General features: G+C 32.7%; 2 protein-coding genes across 3 annotated transcripts in view; one reads left to right on the top strand and one right to left on the bottom strand.

Moving 5' to 3' along the window:
* Positions 1 to 9,407, top strand: part of LOC120782530 (zinc finger protein 704) — a 284,131-nt gene extending 274,724 nt beyond the window's left edge. For both annotated transcript variants that reach the window (XM_040114850.1, XM_040114849.1), the window contains 3 exons: positions 1,821 to 1,918; positions 7,514 to 7,723; positions 7,986 to 9,407. In XM_040114850.1, the coding sequence (XP_039970784.1) occupies positions 1,821 to 1,918; positions 7,514 to 7,723; positions 7,986 to 8,931 (1,254 nt within the window). In that variant the 3' untranslated portion in view covers positions 8,932 to 9,407. The remainder of the gene's footprint in view (positions 1 to 1,820; positions 1,919 to 7,513; positions 7,724 to 7,985) is intronic.
* On the bottom strand, positions 2,948 to 7,244 carry LOC120782531 (histone-arginine methyltransferase CARMER). Its single transcript, XM_040114851.1, has 6 exons — positions 6,261 to 7,244; positions 6,043 to 6,174; positions 5,770 to 5,972; positions 5,153 to 5,711; positions 4,678 to 5,091; positions 2,948 to 4,610 (listed from the first exon to the last, which is right to left on the bottom strand). Exons 1-6 carry the CDS (start codon positions 6,568 to 6,570, stop codon positions 4,522 to 4,524), a joined length of 1,707 nt encoding a protein of 568 aa, XP_039970785.1. The 5' UTR covers positions 6,571 to 7,244; the 3' UTR covers positions 2,948 to 4,521.
* Positions 9,408 to 18,413: the final 9,006 nt, after the last annotated feature.

The raw sequence follows: 18,413 nt of genomic DNA, 5'->3' as shown, positions 1-18,413 counted from the left end.
AAAATTTTAGCTTAAATACGTGATAATGGATTTGTTTAATTGTTTTTGCCGAGAAAAGCAGAAAAACTTCTTCAAAAAAATTTGAATTTTCAAAATTTGTATTTATTATTTTCATGATATTTCAACAGGGATAATTAACTGTAGTATTTGTTACCTATTTTCAAGTCAGTTATATTTTCTATGAATGAAAATATATTGTTCCAGGATATGTACAAGTCCAATATTGAATGCCCACAAATTTAAGTTTCATCTTTAAATTTATATGTTATTTGCGATAAAAATGTATTAAATTCAATTTCTCTAATTCTAGAGTCCCATAGCTGTTTGAGTGGGTATTTCAGCTGAAAAACAAATCTTCAAAATAAATAAAAATATATACATACATACATATGTATATACATAAATGCATACGTATGTACATATGTGCAAATGAATTTATATACACTAATTTATAACAGCATGTACATAAAAGCAACCTCCATCAGAAATCAGGTCATTAATGGAATACAAAAACATCAAAATAACTGTTGTAGCATAAATATTGGCTTTAAAAATTTTCAGTGAAAACAATTTCCTAAAAATTAATGGTTTTTGTGATAACAGAATTTTTTTATATTTTCTAGGACTATTTTTTGATAGCATCCGAGTTGTTACTCTTTTTCAAAATTTAACATTTTTTAAATTATTATTTTTTTTAAATCAAGGACGCCGGGAAATTTAAAAGTTAGTTCAAGAATCTTACTGTATGTACATACATATGTATGTACATAAGTACCAGCGATGGTTTTTAGCATAACTCAACTTCATAAAAGTATGAAGAATTTATATTTTTGATTTCACTTTCATAAATAATGTATATGTACATATGTACATACATTATTATTATTAGAGCGGGTCGATTTTTTTTCTACAAAATTGTTCTGTTTTCGGCTCCCTGTAAATCTACCCGCTCTCGCATGTATATAAACGCAACATATGTACATGGACATAACACTTAACACAATTGACCTAGTAAACGTCAAGTCATTTACTTTCATACATATGTGCTTATTTATATGCGAAAATACACATATGTATGTATGGTATATGGTAGTTAGTAGTGCAAGCATCTGCTGGTTCTCGCCATCTCACAGTAGCAGCGTCTCCTTGGCACAAATGGCCTCGTTCTCATTCTCAATTTGCCCTCCACACTTTTTTGTTTATGCACTTCAATACAAGGATGCATCAGAATATTAATGCACTGCCAACCGAACTTACGCTGCCATCGTCTAACGGCCTATAGTAATCGGCGGCCTCGTCAACTTCACCCACATTTATCGCACTTGCATTTACCAACATTCACACATACATACGTACATCTATGCGTATCCACAAGCTTTATATACATATGATGAACTCGTTTGAAGTCGCGATTTTGAAATGCGCTCGTGTTATCATTCCGGCTAGCGGTGTTTTCCCATTCAGCACTAATACATTCACAGTTGAAGCCGGCACATCGCCGGTTGTAGGCTCGCCTTAGTTATCCTTTATTGCTGGCTAATTGTATATCAGCTTTGCGCGGGCAACGCTCTTACCGAGTGACAATAAATTGCAGCCGTTAGTGTGAATGTTGCAAGTGATTTGCCTTGAAGCACCGAAGAGTTGAGGATCAATAATAAAAGTATGCGGGATCAGTACAATAGATCGACAAGGCGGTCCAGCCTAAAAGTAGGCAACTCTTAAACTCTAATCCTTTTTATTTGTTAATAAATAAATGAGAATTTATATATACATACATATATTTAAATTTGTTATTAATCACAACTATTACTTTTTTGCAGACAAACAAATCCAAATTCAGATGTACCTGGAAAGGCTGCAAACACATAGAACACACACCGAAAAAGATAGAGCGGCACATACGTAATGTTCATTTAGGGTAAGTACGACTTATAACTGTACCTATAAGGACATTTTTATTCATAAAACCACACATTTACACCTCCACACCTGTTTCTTGCTGAACTCCATACATGTCCATCTGTCTGGTATACTCGCAATTCTCCAACATCCAAATGGCACTCGTTTACTCTAGAACCACCCTTTTTTCCAAAATTACATTTAATATAATCGTTGTGGTGCTTAAACAAATGTTAAATACAAATTTTATTCAGTTTCTCTTCAAAAATATTCATAACCCCTCGCAGAGTTGTGTAATTCGAATGCAGCGGCAATTTTGTCCCAAAATGGAATCTTTAAAGTACGAAATTCGTTTCTAAATAATAGCAGCGAGGGAAAATAAATATTTTTTCATGATAAATCCTTGAAATTTGTACATGCTAAAGTATTTGCATTTTTCTTTGTATTGGTAACTTCAACCAAGGGAATGTTCACGCTGTCGCCTTGACACAGTGAGCCAAGCAAAGTGCAAGTTAAATGGCAGAAGTGGCAGAAGTGGTAAAAGCGCCGCAACCATTGCAACTCACAATAACAAGCACAGCTGTAGCACCCTAGCACTAACAACAACACTGCAATACCCACTGCAGTTCTCTAACGTGCGATTCCGCTTTCAGTTGCATTGGCTTTAATGTAAAAAATCTGGGCCATATACACTTAAATGCATAAATTTATATAAATGCACAAGTATGTTTGTATGGATGTGTGTCTAGTAGAAAAAATCACCAAGCAGCAACTGTAGTGCGATTAGCCCGGTTGTTGGGCGGGCGAACGCACTCGTATTTTTGAGCATTCGTGACAAATGCTGTTCGCAAGCATACACACGAGCGCGGCATTTTGAGGCCAAGGTTTCGTACCACTGCACTGCTTCAGGAAGACTGCGCTGTGGTGGGGTGCATATGATCCGCGGCGTTTAAAGGTTGGGTGTGCATATGTTTTAGAATTCATTTTTATAGATTATCGCTCAGGGAATCCGCCGTAAATATTTCCCAAAATAAGAAACACACCATAGTTGTTCTTGTATCGCGTTTGTAATTGTATATATGTATATTTTTAACTCTACACACTAATACAGAGCGAACTTTTGTTTCATTATCTTCTTTTATAGTGACCTTATATACTAATTGGTTATACAATAATACATATAACTAGTTCTCGCATACAAATTAAACTAACTAAATTTTAAAATTGATTTTCTTAGCATAAAGCAAAGCTTGTTAAAATAAGAATTGTGTTTCTTCAACGTTTTTGCTGTTGCAACTTTAACAAAATAATCTCCTAAATTAAAGTTAAAATGAAAGTAAAGAATAAAGAATAAAGAACACATACAAAACTAACGTTGGGCAAAAGTAATAATAGCGCAAATAAATAGATACTCCTACCAAAGGCAAAGAAAAGTGAAGGGTGCAAAATAACTAACCTATTTTTCTTCGTTTAAATGATATGAAATCGCTTAAGCATTTTTGAGAATTTGCATGTGTGTGCAGTTTATATTAAATTGCATTGTAAATTAGCAAATATGTCATATCAATGTGGAACTTTAGCGATGCTTAACTCTTAGAATAGAATGCTAAAAGGTGAACAACGCACTAGAGTCTTAATAGTAGTATTTATTAGATATAGATGCTTACATTGCTTACAACTAGGAACTATGTACTACCGCCTACATTAAAAGGGAGTACGGGTAATATCCAATGAGGTTTACTGATAAATGCAAAAACAAGCACGAAATGGCTTTCATTTAGGACTAGTGCGAAATTCAGGCATTTAAATAAGTTGAACTATACGAAGGGAACACATTTCAACCGGTAGTAATTGAAACGCATTTTTAAGAGATTTTTTTTATTTATTCACGACGCGTTTCAAGTTTAGGATTGAAAATTATAGAAATTTCTTATATCGCACTCAAGTCAAAGATTTTGAACAACTAGATCTACTATTTGGAGAAACATTAAACATTAAAAATTGCATAGCTATAAGAATATATACGCGCTAAACGGTTTGTCGCACTTAAACTACCTCGTTTATAATTTAAATTATTATTCAATACGCTTTATTTACTGTAAGTCTACTACTAAAGAAACACAATATCTATACATTGTAAGTCTGCCATGATTGTTCCTTAAAGTTTAGCTTACATTGCCATTCACTCCAAATTGTCTGCCTATAACTAGACATACATATATATTTTATTTCCGTGTATTAGCAGTTTGCACTTAAAATATATGTGTATATGAGCTTGTATATATGTGTATATATGTCTCTTTATAATCGTTTAAATAAATTTACAAAAAAAAAGAAAAACACATTTCGAGCTTAAATAAATTCCCTTACATAAACGTCCTGTTAAATACATCACAAAATAACAATTATTAAAAAAAATTTCGTCTACATTCTAAAAAAAATGTTTGTATTTGTGTGTAACCGAATCCAAACGCGCGTTATATGTTTAAAAAAAAAATAGAAGTAAAATAAATATTGGTTTTAAATAAGTTCACCTTCACGTAAAATTATATCTAGCTGGTTACTTTGCCAGCATCGAATCGACAATTGCGTAGGTTTTTACTCGATTCATTGTTGCTTAATTTAATTGTGAGGGTTCATAAGCGTATGAGTTATGTCCATAGAAGTTTCCGCAAGACCATTAACAGTTATGCCATTTGCTAAATTACTTACTGAAATATAATTTAAGAAATGAAAATTAATAAAAATTTGAGAATCGAGAGCGTAAGATATGCTTACCAGTACGGGTACCCTGCGGTGCATCAAGTTGTGACCAGTATTGTTCTGAAGGGCTCTGTGTGCTTGTGCCAGGTGGTGCCTGCACCGGTGCACCTGTGTATCTAAAGTAAGGATTTTTCAAGTCCAATGTGTTGCTGGAGGATATTAGCGTTCCGTCAATATGCAAATCAATCGTGACATCATAGGACTGACGGCGATTGGCTTCAAGAAGCACACGACCAGTTAAAAGTTGGCCTTGCTTAATGAATATCGGCATTGGTAAAAGACAGCGCACTTGGTACCAATGAGTTAGTGGTGCTGTGGGCGATGTGGAAAGCCATACTTGCTGGCTGGAACCGCAGAACTCAACATCAAACCAAAAAGCAAGTCCATGACAAATGCCGGTTTGTAATATATGGAACTGGAGAGGTATATCTGGAAAAATCATAACAATAATTGAAAATAACCTTAAACGCAGCAAAAAATAAATACATACCAATGTTATGTAAATCGTTTTCGTTATCTCGCAGAAAATCACAAACATGCCGCACGGATTTTGCCATACAAATACGTATGTCGAACGTATCGACAATCGGCTGCCGGAAATACTCCTTCATACCTTCTTTATGCAGCGTAGTCAAATCGACGCCATGGAAAGCGGACTGATACCAAAAGTTTGCTTTATTATACTGCTCGGAGTAAAGAGATTCATCTGAAAATGGTGCAATATGCAAATCTCCATGTGTCGGAAACATTTTTCCGTTCGGTTTCAACCATTTTCTAGCGTGCAAATATGTTTCTAGCATACGCTCATTGTAGAGCATGTATCCCATAGGTTCTGATATAATTACGTCTACCATTTCAGGTATTTCAATTTCTTCAATTTTACCAGGCATCACAAATATTTTATCCTGCACGTTATTAGAATCAACTAATTGCTGGGCATACTGTGCCATATTAGAGGCTTCAATGGCATATACTTTAGCAGCGCCTGCCTGAACAGCAAAAAATGATAAAATCCCTGAGCCAGCGCCCACATCCAAAACTATTTTATTCTATAATGTTAAATCGATAGTTATTTAAATATATCAGAATATTATAAAAATAACTTACGTGAAAATCAATAGAATTTCCTAGAATGGCACGTTGATATGTGCTGGTGCGAACATAATCTTGCATCATATTCTGTTGCTGCGACAAATATCCATAAAATTGGAAATACTGTGAAGCGGAAGACTCTTCAGTTCGTTGTGAAAATACTGATTTTGGTCGGAGATGTTTTACACTATCGACTAACTTTCGAAACCGTTGCTGTTCTACAAGGCCAGAAGAGTATAATGTAAATATGTATATGTCATTGCATTTTTTATATAATATATTTGTTACCATATGCGGATGAAAATCTCAGAAGCAAATTATCATTATCTAGAGAAAGAGCATACGTTTGCCGCCCTATTTGTGATGATTCGGTATCATATGCAAGCAAGTACTCCTTAAGAACACTCGAAGTGTCGTTATCTAAAAATTTAAAAAGTTTATTTTAATAACATTCAACAAATTCTCAGCCTATAATACAGCTTAGACCAATTGCCAATAACGCTTACCTGGTGTAATTTTTAAAACAACACCTTGTGGGTCGTAAATGCACAGCAAAGTACAACTTGTCTTATATTTGCAACTAAACTTGAGATTTGTTTCGTCGACAACTTCGCTAATAACGACACCATTAAAACTGCTAGTGCCATTGGCATTAAGGCCTCCATTGCCGCCTCCGATCGTACCGCCATTATTTGCAATTGTAAATACCCCACTGTTGTTTTTACTATGTCCGCCACTACTCAATGCACATAGGGATGAGGAGGAATTATTGCGTTCAACTCGTTCAGTAACAATGTTATTAATATTGGTGGACATTTTTTCTCTGTAAATGCCAATAAATCTCGTTTCCTTTCGAATTTTCTAAACCGTGCACTCTTAACAAATAGTAATTGACTTTTTTGCTCACAGCGTTTACTTCTGTATGCTTTGCAGTAATATGAAACATCAACTTTCTGCTGCAGATACAAGGATAGGTAGATGGGTGCTCAATGAAGCTTGAACATATACTCGTACTTAGTTCTTGTCGAAATAATTACTTTTTACTTATATGTAGCGCAGTGTCTTTAAATAAAAACGGAACTGAAGTTTTCTTCTTAATAAAAATCTTGATAATTTTGTAAAACAAACGCCACTTTGTAAATTTCGATGCCTGACTCTTTCGTAAACGTTGTATTGATTTGCTTTGTCTTTTATTTTCACCGCTTTGACGACCGTCTGTCGATTAATGCTTTTCCATCTGCTTCTTCTTCCAAAATTTCTTTGTTGCGAACACGTTTTGGGTAACTTGATAACAGAATTGTAAGCAAATATTTCTACATAAATCACAAGTTTATGCTTGCAAATTATTCGAGAAGTGAAATATACGCTTGAATACCTAAATTTGCAATACGGGTTTACTTCTTTCTTACTTTATTCTTAAATAGTTAGCGTTTCAATTTAACAACAGCACTACACACCATTAGGCGACAGATCAACTACACGAATGTCAGCAGGCAGCAATCGCGTCATTTCATTCCTCACCTTTTATATATCGCACATACCTGCGGAGCTGCTTTGTACAATGAAATTGATTGCTATGCATATATTGCTATCTCTTTTTCCCATGGCTAGTGTTCGTCAGAGTTGCATAGAAGAATTTGTAATAGATTGTAGGGTTGCTTTTACACCTATCAATAAAATTTTCTAAAGTTAACATATCTACACCAAGCAAGTTTTATTATGACTATATTAAATTTTGTTATAAATACTTTACTTGCAGTAACAAAAAAGCACGTCGCTCTGCTGATTATGATGAATCATGTAGCGAAAATGACCATGAGGAAGAGTTCTATTATACAGAAATCGAAGATGAAGAGGATGATTGTAAAACACCGAGCCCTACATCGCCACCCACTCTAAGCCACCGTGATATGGCTCGCCCACCACACGAAGACCCAGAATACCAAAGAAAAATAGTGGGCAATTTCAAGTAGGTTTCTTCTATAATTTTTTTATAATATTCTCTAATACAGAATTAGAAATATAAATTATAATTCACACACGTTTCATGATCGTTAAGTTAAGTTTACATGTCATAACAATTTTTGTTTTGGAGTTGTCTGACTTTAGACGTTAACGATTAGTATGTATTTTTTTTATTTAGTTCGAAACATTAATCATTCAACATAACCACACTTCAGTACACGTTCAATGCAAACAAACAATGACGTTTATTTTTTTCCTAATCATAGGCAAGGACGTGTCAATCAACAACAACAGTTGCAACAAAATCAGGGTCAACATATAAATAACGGCAAGACGGTATTCCATGGTGGCACTTATTTTACTACCAACAACAGCCACACCAATCAGCAAATGCAGAGCAATTGCGTGTCGACTTCACCTCTAAATCATCAAAACTATTGGCAGTCGTCATCAGTACCGGTAGTACAATCAGCACAAACCGCCATTACATCGGTGACATCTAACTCAAGTCAGCTACTTCATCAAAATCAACAACCACAGCCGCAGCAGCAGTCTCAATTTGTTAAACACGCTCGATCATCGCCACGTCCGTCCCAGTCGACAGCGCCATATCCATCTCCAACGTACCATCACAATTATAGCAGCAGTCCGAATAATTGCATCAGTAGTAACAGCCATGGCAATGTCAACAGTAATTCATGCAATAACCAAAGCAGTTCCATCACACCCAATAATAGTGGTGCCAGCAATATGCTACAACAGTTGTCCCACCAAAATATTACGGTGACGGCACATCACACTGGTGCTCATCACAATCAGCCGCAACCACAGCAACAACTACCGGCTGTAACTATTACGCCAAATTATACAAATCAACAACCGCAACAACAGCAACAGCAGCAAATACAACACATGCATGGTCACCAACAGTCGACGCAATCCAGCGCAGCTGGAACTATTGTGACAATCTCCACAGCACAAGTTCACCAACAATCGCAACAACAGCAACAGACATCTCATCATCATCATCAACAACAACAACATTCACAACATACAACCGTTGCCACGACAACCAAACACACACCGAACTCACCAAATAGACGCACACGAGGCGAGAACAAGAAATGTCGCAAAGTATATGGCATGGAACGCCGTGAACTATGGTGCACTCAATGCAGGTGGAAGAAAGCATGTACCCGATTCGGTGACTGAAAAAGGGTCAAAACGTCGGCGGCGGCGGCGGAAACGACGACGACGGCGACCGCTGTAACGGCAGCGAAAATGATTTCGACGAGGACCACAACGACAGAACTGGCAGCAGGGGCGAAATCGAAATCACAATTGCATACAATTGACACTGGCAATACAGTCACGGTAACGCCAACTTATGCGAAGTACAAGCGAACAAGCAACAATTACAATAACAATAATATTGGCCATAACAGCAACAAACACAAATATTTGGCAGCTTCCGCACCAGCAACTGCCGTGGCTACCTCCGTCATTGTGAAGCCACCAAATAACTTAAGAAAAATCATTGCTAGCAATAATAACCACCAGAACACTGCCAATGGCAGCAACATAGACCATACGCCGATGACTAGCAAACATAATAACTATGGTACAAACACGGACGCTGATGCACATCTACAACAGCAACAAATCCAAGTTGTTACAACTGCCAATAACAGCAACAGCACTAATAACAATCACTTGCTGACCACTGCTGCCTCAAATACTGAACTCGACATTTGTATGCGAACGTCGCTGCCATCACAATACTTTCCTTAAGCACCAACGCCACACACCACAATACACTACAAGAGTTAGCAACAGTAGGGCTGAGCCCCACTTTAAGACGGCATTATCTATGGCTGGCCGCGAAGACAAGTATGAAGACGTTATGAAAGCCGTAATAATCATAACACTAAATAATTTTTCGGCTATGTTTTTGACATTTGCTGCAATTTTTATCGTACATTATTTTTATTTTTTTTTTATTATGTATTTAAGAAATGACTTACAATATTTTTTTTGCTTTTTTGTTATTGTTTATATTTTGTTGTCTTTACTTATTTGATTGATGATTATTTAGATCAGCCTCCAACGGCAATTTTACACTTTAAATTAATTATATAAAATTAGAAAAATTTTTCTTTACTTTTAATTATGTATGTATGTGTGTGTATACATGTAAACATGTATAACATACATGCATACGTATATATATACATATATAGATATATATAACGGTACATATAGTATTAAGAATTTCAACCTTGCGCGACTCTACCATTATCCACACATCAACTAGAAACCTAGTAGGTGCATACACAGTTGGAAATGAAATATTATCTACAACGTACTCGTACATATGTAAAGTTACAATGAAGTTGAATAAATATAGATGTGAAAGTAATTGCTTTTAAATTTACAAACACAAAACGTGTATATGTCAATTTTGTTATACATATACATGCATATACATATATATAAAGATATATACAGACAATGTTAATAGACAAGCGAAACAGCTATCATATGTGTGTGTATGTTGCATAAGTACATAGATAGAGAATTAAGTATTACATTAAACGTAATCATAACAACGGTAATGTTTAACTTCATTTAAATAGCAAAATGTTAAAATAAGACAAAATAAATAAAGAGAAACGAAACAAACCAACTCAAAACTTATCTTTAAGTTAGCTGTAATATATTTATGCCCACATACACACAAGTTTATGAAAATGAAGTAAACGTAGGCAAGTAGTACCCAAACCAACTTACTCCGATTACTACCGTAAACTCTAAAATATTTTCACATTTAAATTTCAAAATCATGTTGACACAGCTTTCACTCATCACGGCCAATTATAAAAACAATATGTACATTTGTTTCAAATGTTGAATATTTGCATAAATAGCATACATACATATTATACCATGGACTCAAGCGCAATAAAGCAATTTAGTTATTCGTGATACAAGGCAATTTTCGATTATACTGAATTCGTAACTATATTTAAATACCAAATGTAATGTTATATAATTAATCACTGGAATCTTATGGAGCGTAGAGATTTTATACAAGATCACCCATTAACCTATGTAACAACTTATTTGGCATCCTTTCGGTAGAACACAAATTCTTTTAACGAGTGATGAACAGCAGTTATTTGCAGATATGACATTTATGGTAAATATGTATGTATGGTTGTACGTATGCATATGAGTGTAGGTAGTGATACCAAAATCCCAATTATTTTATCTAAATAAGAAAAGAAAAATATTTGCATTTCAATAATCTAATCAAAGTAAAATTTTGTTTTTGCAAACGTTTTTCGTAAAGCTCTTCAAAAAGACAGTTCAATAAATAACGCAAACCAATTCTGATAAAGTAGAACTCTCGCAAGATCATGAAATTAAAAGAAGTGTTCAAATTAATGTAATCTATAGATATCTAAATTTAAAGAAATTTATAATTATTATATATGTATATTATTTGAATTATACACATTTCGTTCATTGGATTATTAATATTTTTGTACCTAAATTTATGTACACGATAGAAGTAGCACCTGTATAAAACTACTATTATGAATTTCATTGACGACTAAGTTACACAACTAAAATAACTCTAAAAATTCGAAGGCTGCTTTGCTGCAATAAAATTGTTACTAAGTTGTTATGGTATGAAGCTGCTTTCACTTCAAATTACATGTATGAATACATACATATGTACATATATGATCATGTTTGTAGTTTTTCTCAAATCTTTTAAAATTTTTGTTAAAATTCGGTCTTTACGATTTTCTACTAATTGAAGTATACAAATGCATAGCATATTTACTGCTTTATACATGCATATGTGATTTGCAATGATCTTATTTAGAGAAACACACTAGACTTACCTTGGGAATGCCAACGCACTATCTCAAAGTGTTTCCCCATCTATTTCTCCGTAAACGTGATTTGAATGAAATTCGTGATAGTGGCCATTGTATATATATAAATTTTGTTTTTATTAGAGAAACTAACATTTATTTCGATTATATTTCATAAGAGAAACATTTAAACTAAGTACGGACAAGTATCAATCTTGAAAAATATACTGACATTCTAAAACAATGATTTGTATTAGCACTTTTGTAAACATGTGTATGTACACTGGCGAATGTGTGCCAAGATTGTGCTGTAAATTAATTTATCTACTTTCACATCTTCCCCTGCTAATCAATGACTTTCAAACACTTGTACACATTTCTTTATGTTAATGATTTATTATTATTATTTTTTTGGCAATTACAAGAAAAAATAATTTTTAAGTGATATTTTTACAAGTTTTCGCTGAACTAGTATGTATTAGTATAAGCAGTTATGAATAAAAAAAATACGTTTAGCCAGCAGTAGCAGCAACAACAACCAGAACACTAAATTCAGCAAGAAGAAGAATAAGTTGATTGCGAAAGTAAATTTATGAAAAAAATAATAATAGAGAAGTGTAAGCCACTCACTCACTCACTTGCATAAAATCACGCCCAACTTCCCCTTTGTATGTACATACGTGGGTACATGCATACATACATACATGAAGTTTATTTAAACTATAAATACAAAACTTACATTTTGAACTTTAATAAACAATTGTTATTTATAATTAAAGATAAAAGCCCAAAAACTAAACTTTGTTTCTTTTATTTTGAAACTGTTTTCTTGCTTAGTAATATGTATTTTTAAATATTTATTATTTGGAAAATTGATTCTCGGAAGCCTCAAAATAGATATAAGAGAATAGCTATAGTATCAAAATTAGCTTCCATGATGATGGTTTAAAATTTTTCTCCCAAAGTGTGGTTTTTATGTTCATATTTTTAGAATTAATACTGTTTGGTCAGCGTAAGGCGCGTGTGGGAGAATTCTAAAGTGCGAACAAGCATATTTCACGGGTTCAGATAATAAAAACAGAACAAAATAAACAAGTACAAATGATATTCTCCTATATTCACGAAGGCATTCATATAGACATTTTTGTTGATATTGAGGTGAAGGGCGCACTTTAAGCTCCTAAAAGTATGCAACTATCGAGTCTAAAAGTATGTAAGAGTAGTGCTGCCAACTCAGATAATTTTTTTAATGAATATCTAAAATACCTTATTGTTGACTATGTTTTTCACAATGTTGCATTGTTTATCATATATTTATAAATTTTTGTTAATGACTTTTTTTGATTTTTTGTAATACAGATTAAAAAAGGTTATAAGGTCAGTTGAAAGCTTCATGAAAGCTATTTAAATGACGCGAAACTAACTAAAACACAACACCAAATTATAAATAATGTGCATATTTCACAACCAACAACAATTCGACATTCATGCATAAGTACATACAAAATGACATAAAAGTGCGAACACGTAAAATTTACAATTCCCTAGTAAAGTTAGAAAAGTGAAAAATTACCCTTACACCAAAACCTTTCGTTTTTAAATTTACTCTCAAGTATAATCGGCGATAGACTTACGATATAAGTTAACAACCAATCTAGTATTTACCTTAGTATGTATGCACATGCACGTTAAATACGTAAGTACTGTATTCATTAAATTGCAATAAACAAATGTAAAACAGTTAAGTATGTTTATATTTAGCGGTAAATAATTACGTACTCGTATATAGCTTTCCATATTTAATAACTGTGTAATTTCAATTTACGAATCGGCGGAATCGAAATTATTTACAACCTTAAAAATAAAATAATGATTTAAAAAACGAGAAAAATCGTAAAAAACTCTAACACTGCCAATCATTAACGCGATTTCTAAAATTCATTCACTTCTAAACTAAGCGTTATTTATTGCTCGTTTACTTGCACATACATATGTACATACGTTAACGTGCGATCGATGCACTAGAGTTAATAAAATATTTGCGTCTGTTTGCAAGCGCCATACAAAACCATCAACCTTATGTCAAATTCTCACATACACTTGACATGTATACATAGTATATACATATTTATAATTTTATAAACTCACTTTTAAAGTAACAGTTTTTCAAATGTTCACCAGGAGCTGGATTGTATATATTTTTAGTTTATTATGGCCCGTCAAACTTTGTAATGAAAACATCTTGTATTAAGAATAACTATCGTTACATATACCATATTGATACACATTTCAACATTGCGGAAGCTACTAGAGGACAACTGCTTTTTTGTTCGTTGAAATATATATTTCCTATTTTTTACTACTATTTTCGTTAAAAACTAGTTTTTACATTTAAATATTAAACTGAGAAACAACAATTGTTTTCTGTATTCTTCAGCCCTTCCATATTATTCATATGCTTCTTATGAATATTCATGTTCATAGCCTGAAAATTTTTAAAGTAAATAATAAATAATTATAAACGTTTCGAAAAATTATTAATAACTGTACACTCTTGTCAAATTTTTAGTGAAATATCTATAAGGGAAATCACTTGGTAGAAGAGAAAAGATTATTTTTCTTCGTATTCGAATAATTGCCCGACAGTGAATATAAAACATTTGAGCAAATCTTCGAAAATCTCTATCTCCTTATTGAAAAAGTTGATTGTTCTTTATATTTTGACAATCATTTTTCGGAAGCCCAGTTTTAAACGGACTTTGACGGGGCATTCTCAGCTAGCATTTCTTTATTTTAATTATTTACAATTAAATAATTATTTACATTTTTTTTAACTATGATTTCTTAAAACAAAAATAAAAAATATTTATTCTAAAGCAATACATGTAGACTACCAATCGGCAACTAAAAACTGAACAATCACATATTAAGACCGCTACCCGGGCTCCATCAATCGTTTACATCGACCAAAACATACACGCATAGAACGTAAAATCAACCCTAACCCTAAAACTAATGTTATTCACTTTTTATAGTATGTATGTACTTGAGTACGTACTCATTTCGAAAGGAAAATTAAACGACTGATTTATTGAATTAATAAAAAAAATAAAGAAGTAAATGGAAAATTATTTTTTTGAGTAAATTATGAAAGAAAAGCATTTTTTTCATTTTTAATTGAGAAATTCGAATCGAAATTTTTTACCGTATTTAATGTAAACATCCCAACTGAACCGAACAACTCATTACTGAGAAGTAAACAAATTAATATCATAAAAATCAAAAATTAGTATTAAATATTTTCTACTTGATATTGATTTTCAAGGAATTTAGAATTATTTATAAGATGTTGTTGAGATCGATTTAATAAAAAATTTCGTACAAACGTGCTCGTACATAAAAAGTGACTACATGCAAACACCCATGAATGTGCGAATTGAAAGTCCAGTTAATGTATATATATATAGATTTAAAATTATACTATATTACATAATAATTACGTCATTCCCTTATCCCTCTCCTTAACCAATAACAAAAAAAAATTTATAATTGTTCAAACAATTTTTAAAAAAGTACTGAAGTTAGCACTAAAGATTATATGTAAACCAGCACACATTGGGATATATCGTTAAGAAGTTAGCACATATACTTAAACATAAAGTAGTAGCTCGATAAATCGAATTATAATTTAATATGTACTAAGTTGATTCGGCAACAATTGCGATTACACATAACCTACATACTTTGCAATGTGAAGACGCATCCAAGACTTTATGCTAGAAACATTGGCAGTTGGATACACAAGCGTATACAAATTAATTTATATATATACATACATATGAACATGCATTTGTATGCGATTCTACCCTTTATTGCTACTTTTTACAAAGGTTTAAAAATATTTCTAAAAAATCATTGCTATTTATACCCTGAAGCTATTTGTAATATGTAGTACAGGACGTTCTAGAATTATTGAAACTACTAAGATTGGGAGGGTTGCAAAGTTCAAGTTTTTTAGAGAAAAATAACTCCCTTAGCATAATTTGATTTTATTATTCATTATAGTAGCCACTCGATGTTCCAACTTTTCGACACACTTTTTTAATACAAGAATTGTCAGCTTCAAAATAGGACTCATTCTCGGGACTTACCGCTTTATTGTTCCTTAATTTTCTTCCAGCAAGCTTTGAGGTCTGAGGATAACAAAAAAGCTTTAATATTACATTGCCGGACGCCCACTTTGCAAAGAACTGTCGCATAACTTGTACGATATATCTATCGTATTCCCTTGATATCTTTAGAATGTAGCTACCTCGATTTATTTCATTTTACTGTCATCCATTATCCTCTTTTCTATTTGTTAAATGTTTTCCTCGGAGACAGGTCCTCAAGTCAGCGTCTTCGAGGTTCATATGGCATGTGGTTGTACAGTTCTATCAAATGATATAAACAACCAAGTTCGATATTTTGATTGTGCTGGTGCCATAACGTTCCAACCAGCTACCAAATCAAAAATTTGTATTATTTTCCCCCTGAAAGAATTGTTTCTATACCAAAAATCTCGAAAAACAGTTGAATTCTAAGAATATTCTCCTTCATATTTTAACTGTGTTGACACTATCATTAAGTGCAGTACACTTTTTCCAATTCACTTGAATAAGGGGAAGTACTTTGCATGAAATTAAGTATTTAGAGTGTAATGTGAACATAACCTAAGATATTTTACAACTTTTTAACTGAATGAAGTCCGATATCAAGACCATAGAACAAGAGATGAACTCCAAAGACAAACGTTTCGCAGGGTCCTTAAGATTAAATAACTAATAAATACTATTAGTTTTATTTTATGCAAGATGTTATTTAGGTATTTAATACTTCAATTTGTTAAAATTTGCTAATTAAATACACATTTATCAATTCTGATCAAAGTTAACAAAAGTCGATGCCCTAGAACGTCCTATATGCATACCTATTTGAGTTAGTACTTACTTACATACTTTGCGTAGAACTAATGAAATTTGTCAGCATTAGTGACTTTTTACGTTAATCCCGCAACTGAAACAAAGAAACGATATAGAATATATGTATATGTGTGTGTGTAAATTATATACACTAGTTATCAAATTAGTGACTTTTAAACGATATAACAAATTCGACTGACGAATACAAATCAATTGATGCAAATATCTCTATAAGTAACTAATTAAATTAAGTATATTAAATATTGGACTGAAATGCGAAATTATTGATAAATAAATTTAAAATTGAAAACAAATACTTTTTTGGCGTATTCGGCACTATATATTTAAACGTTTTTACAAATTAAATTTAATACAAAAATCACACTTTTGGTGTTTGATTTAATAAATTTTAATGACTTACTGAACTTGATTGTGTTACGTAAACATTATTATTAATTAAGTTGTGTATTTGACCCGGTAACACGCTATTAAACTTAAGTTATTATTATAGGAATAAAATTGGCAATTCTAGTGGTTGTATGTGCATTTCACTGCAGCAAATCGAGTCTTTAGATACACGCATTTTAAAAATCCGCCTGACGAACATTTTGGTTTGCTCCAACGCCGTTACTCGTTTTAGACGCAGGCAACTTGCCACAAATACCCGAATAACCATTGCACATAATTGAAAATAAACTGCAAACTGTAAAATGGCATATACCAAACAGAAATAGTCGTATTCAAGTAACTTAGCAGTTTTTGAAGTTGAAGCATATGCATGTGTTTGTATGTATATAAAGTTGTAAGCATAAGAACAAATGTATGAATAACTGTAGCAGGTTACAAATCATTTAAACAGCAAGAAAAAGCATTAACAGATACATGTATGAACAAACCGTATATGTATATACACGCGTACATGTTAACGAGTGTACATGTGTATGTATGTGTATGCCAGAATTTCCTAAAAGTACAGTTAAACTATTCGATATCCTACAAATTGTAAAATATAAAATATTGTCATTTGTTTTAAGGCGCAAAAGTAGGGTTCTTAGATAAATACATTTAATACACATACATACATACATATTGTAAAAGTACATATTATAAAAGAAAACCCTTTAAAAATGTGACATAATGCGTAAATAAAGTACATATGAATTACTGATGGTTGTTTGAAGCTGAGTTTGTTCATTGTTAAGGGGTTTGATAGACAATAAGGTTACAAACAGGTAAGGAAGGGCTAAGTTCGTGTGTTACCAAACACTTCATACTCTTGCAACTTGCATTATATTAAAATCATATTCAAATAAAAATATCTGACATAACATAAAAATATCTAATATAACTCATAAATTGGCCGATATTTGCGGTAAAAGGTCAGCCGGAAGTTCGAAAATTTTTTCTATTAGGTATATGAAGACATTTTTTTGCACAAATTGACCGACATTTTTCTTAAAAACTTCGCAATAGGACCTGGAGTTCATATATTCGGTACCTGGGGGCTTGAACAGTTTTGGTCCTATTTGGATAAGTTTTAGTCATAAGCTGGCACACTTTAAATACAGTATTCGTACAAAGTTGTATCTCGTTATATTAATTTCTTCTCGATTTAAATACTGAAAAGTAGAAGAATCAAATAGAATTTACAATTGTGTTACAATGTTTGTGAGAAATAGGCGTGGTTGTAGTCCGATTTCGGTCATTTTCGCACTGTGGCAGTGGAATGTGTAGAGTAATGCTACTGTATCAATAGCCATATGCAATACAAAATCTTGTTTTAGTACAATAATTGCACAACTAAAATATTAACAACTTGGGGTCTATTCTAGTTCGGCTAAGATAA

This window comes from Bactrocera tryoni, chromosome 1 (genome assembly GCF_016617805.1).
Source record: "Bactrocera tryoni isolate S06 chromosome 1, CSIRO_BtryS06_freeze2, whole genome shotgun sequence".
Taxonomy (NCBI): Eukaryota; Metazoa; Arthropoda; class Insecta; order Diptera; family Tephritidae; genus Bactrocera; species Bactrocera tryoni.
Note: the sequence above shows the minus strand (reverse complement) of the source record. Positions and strands in the feature narration are given on the sequence as shown.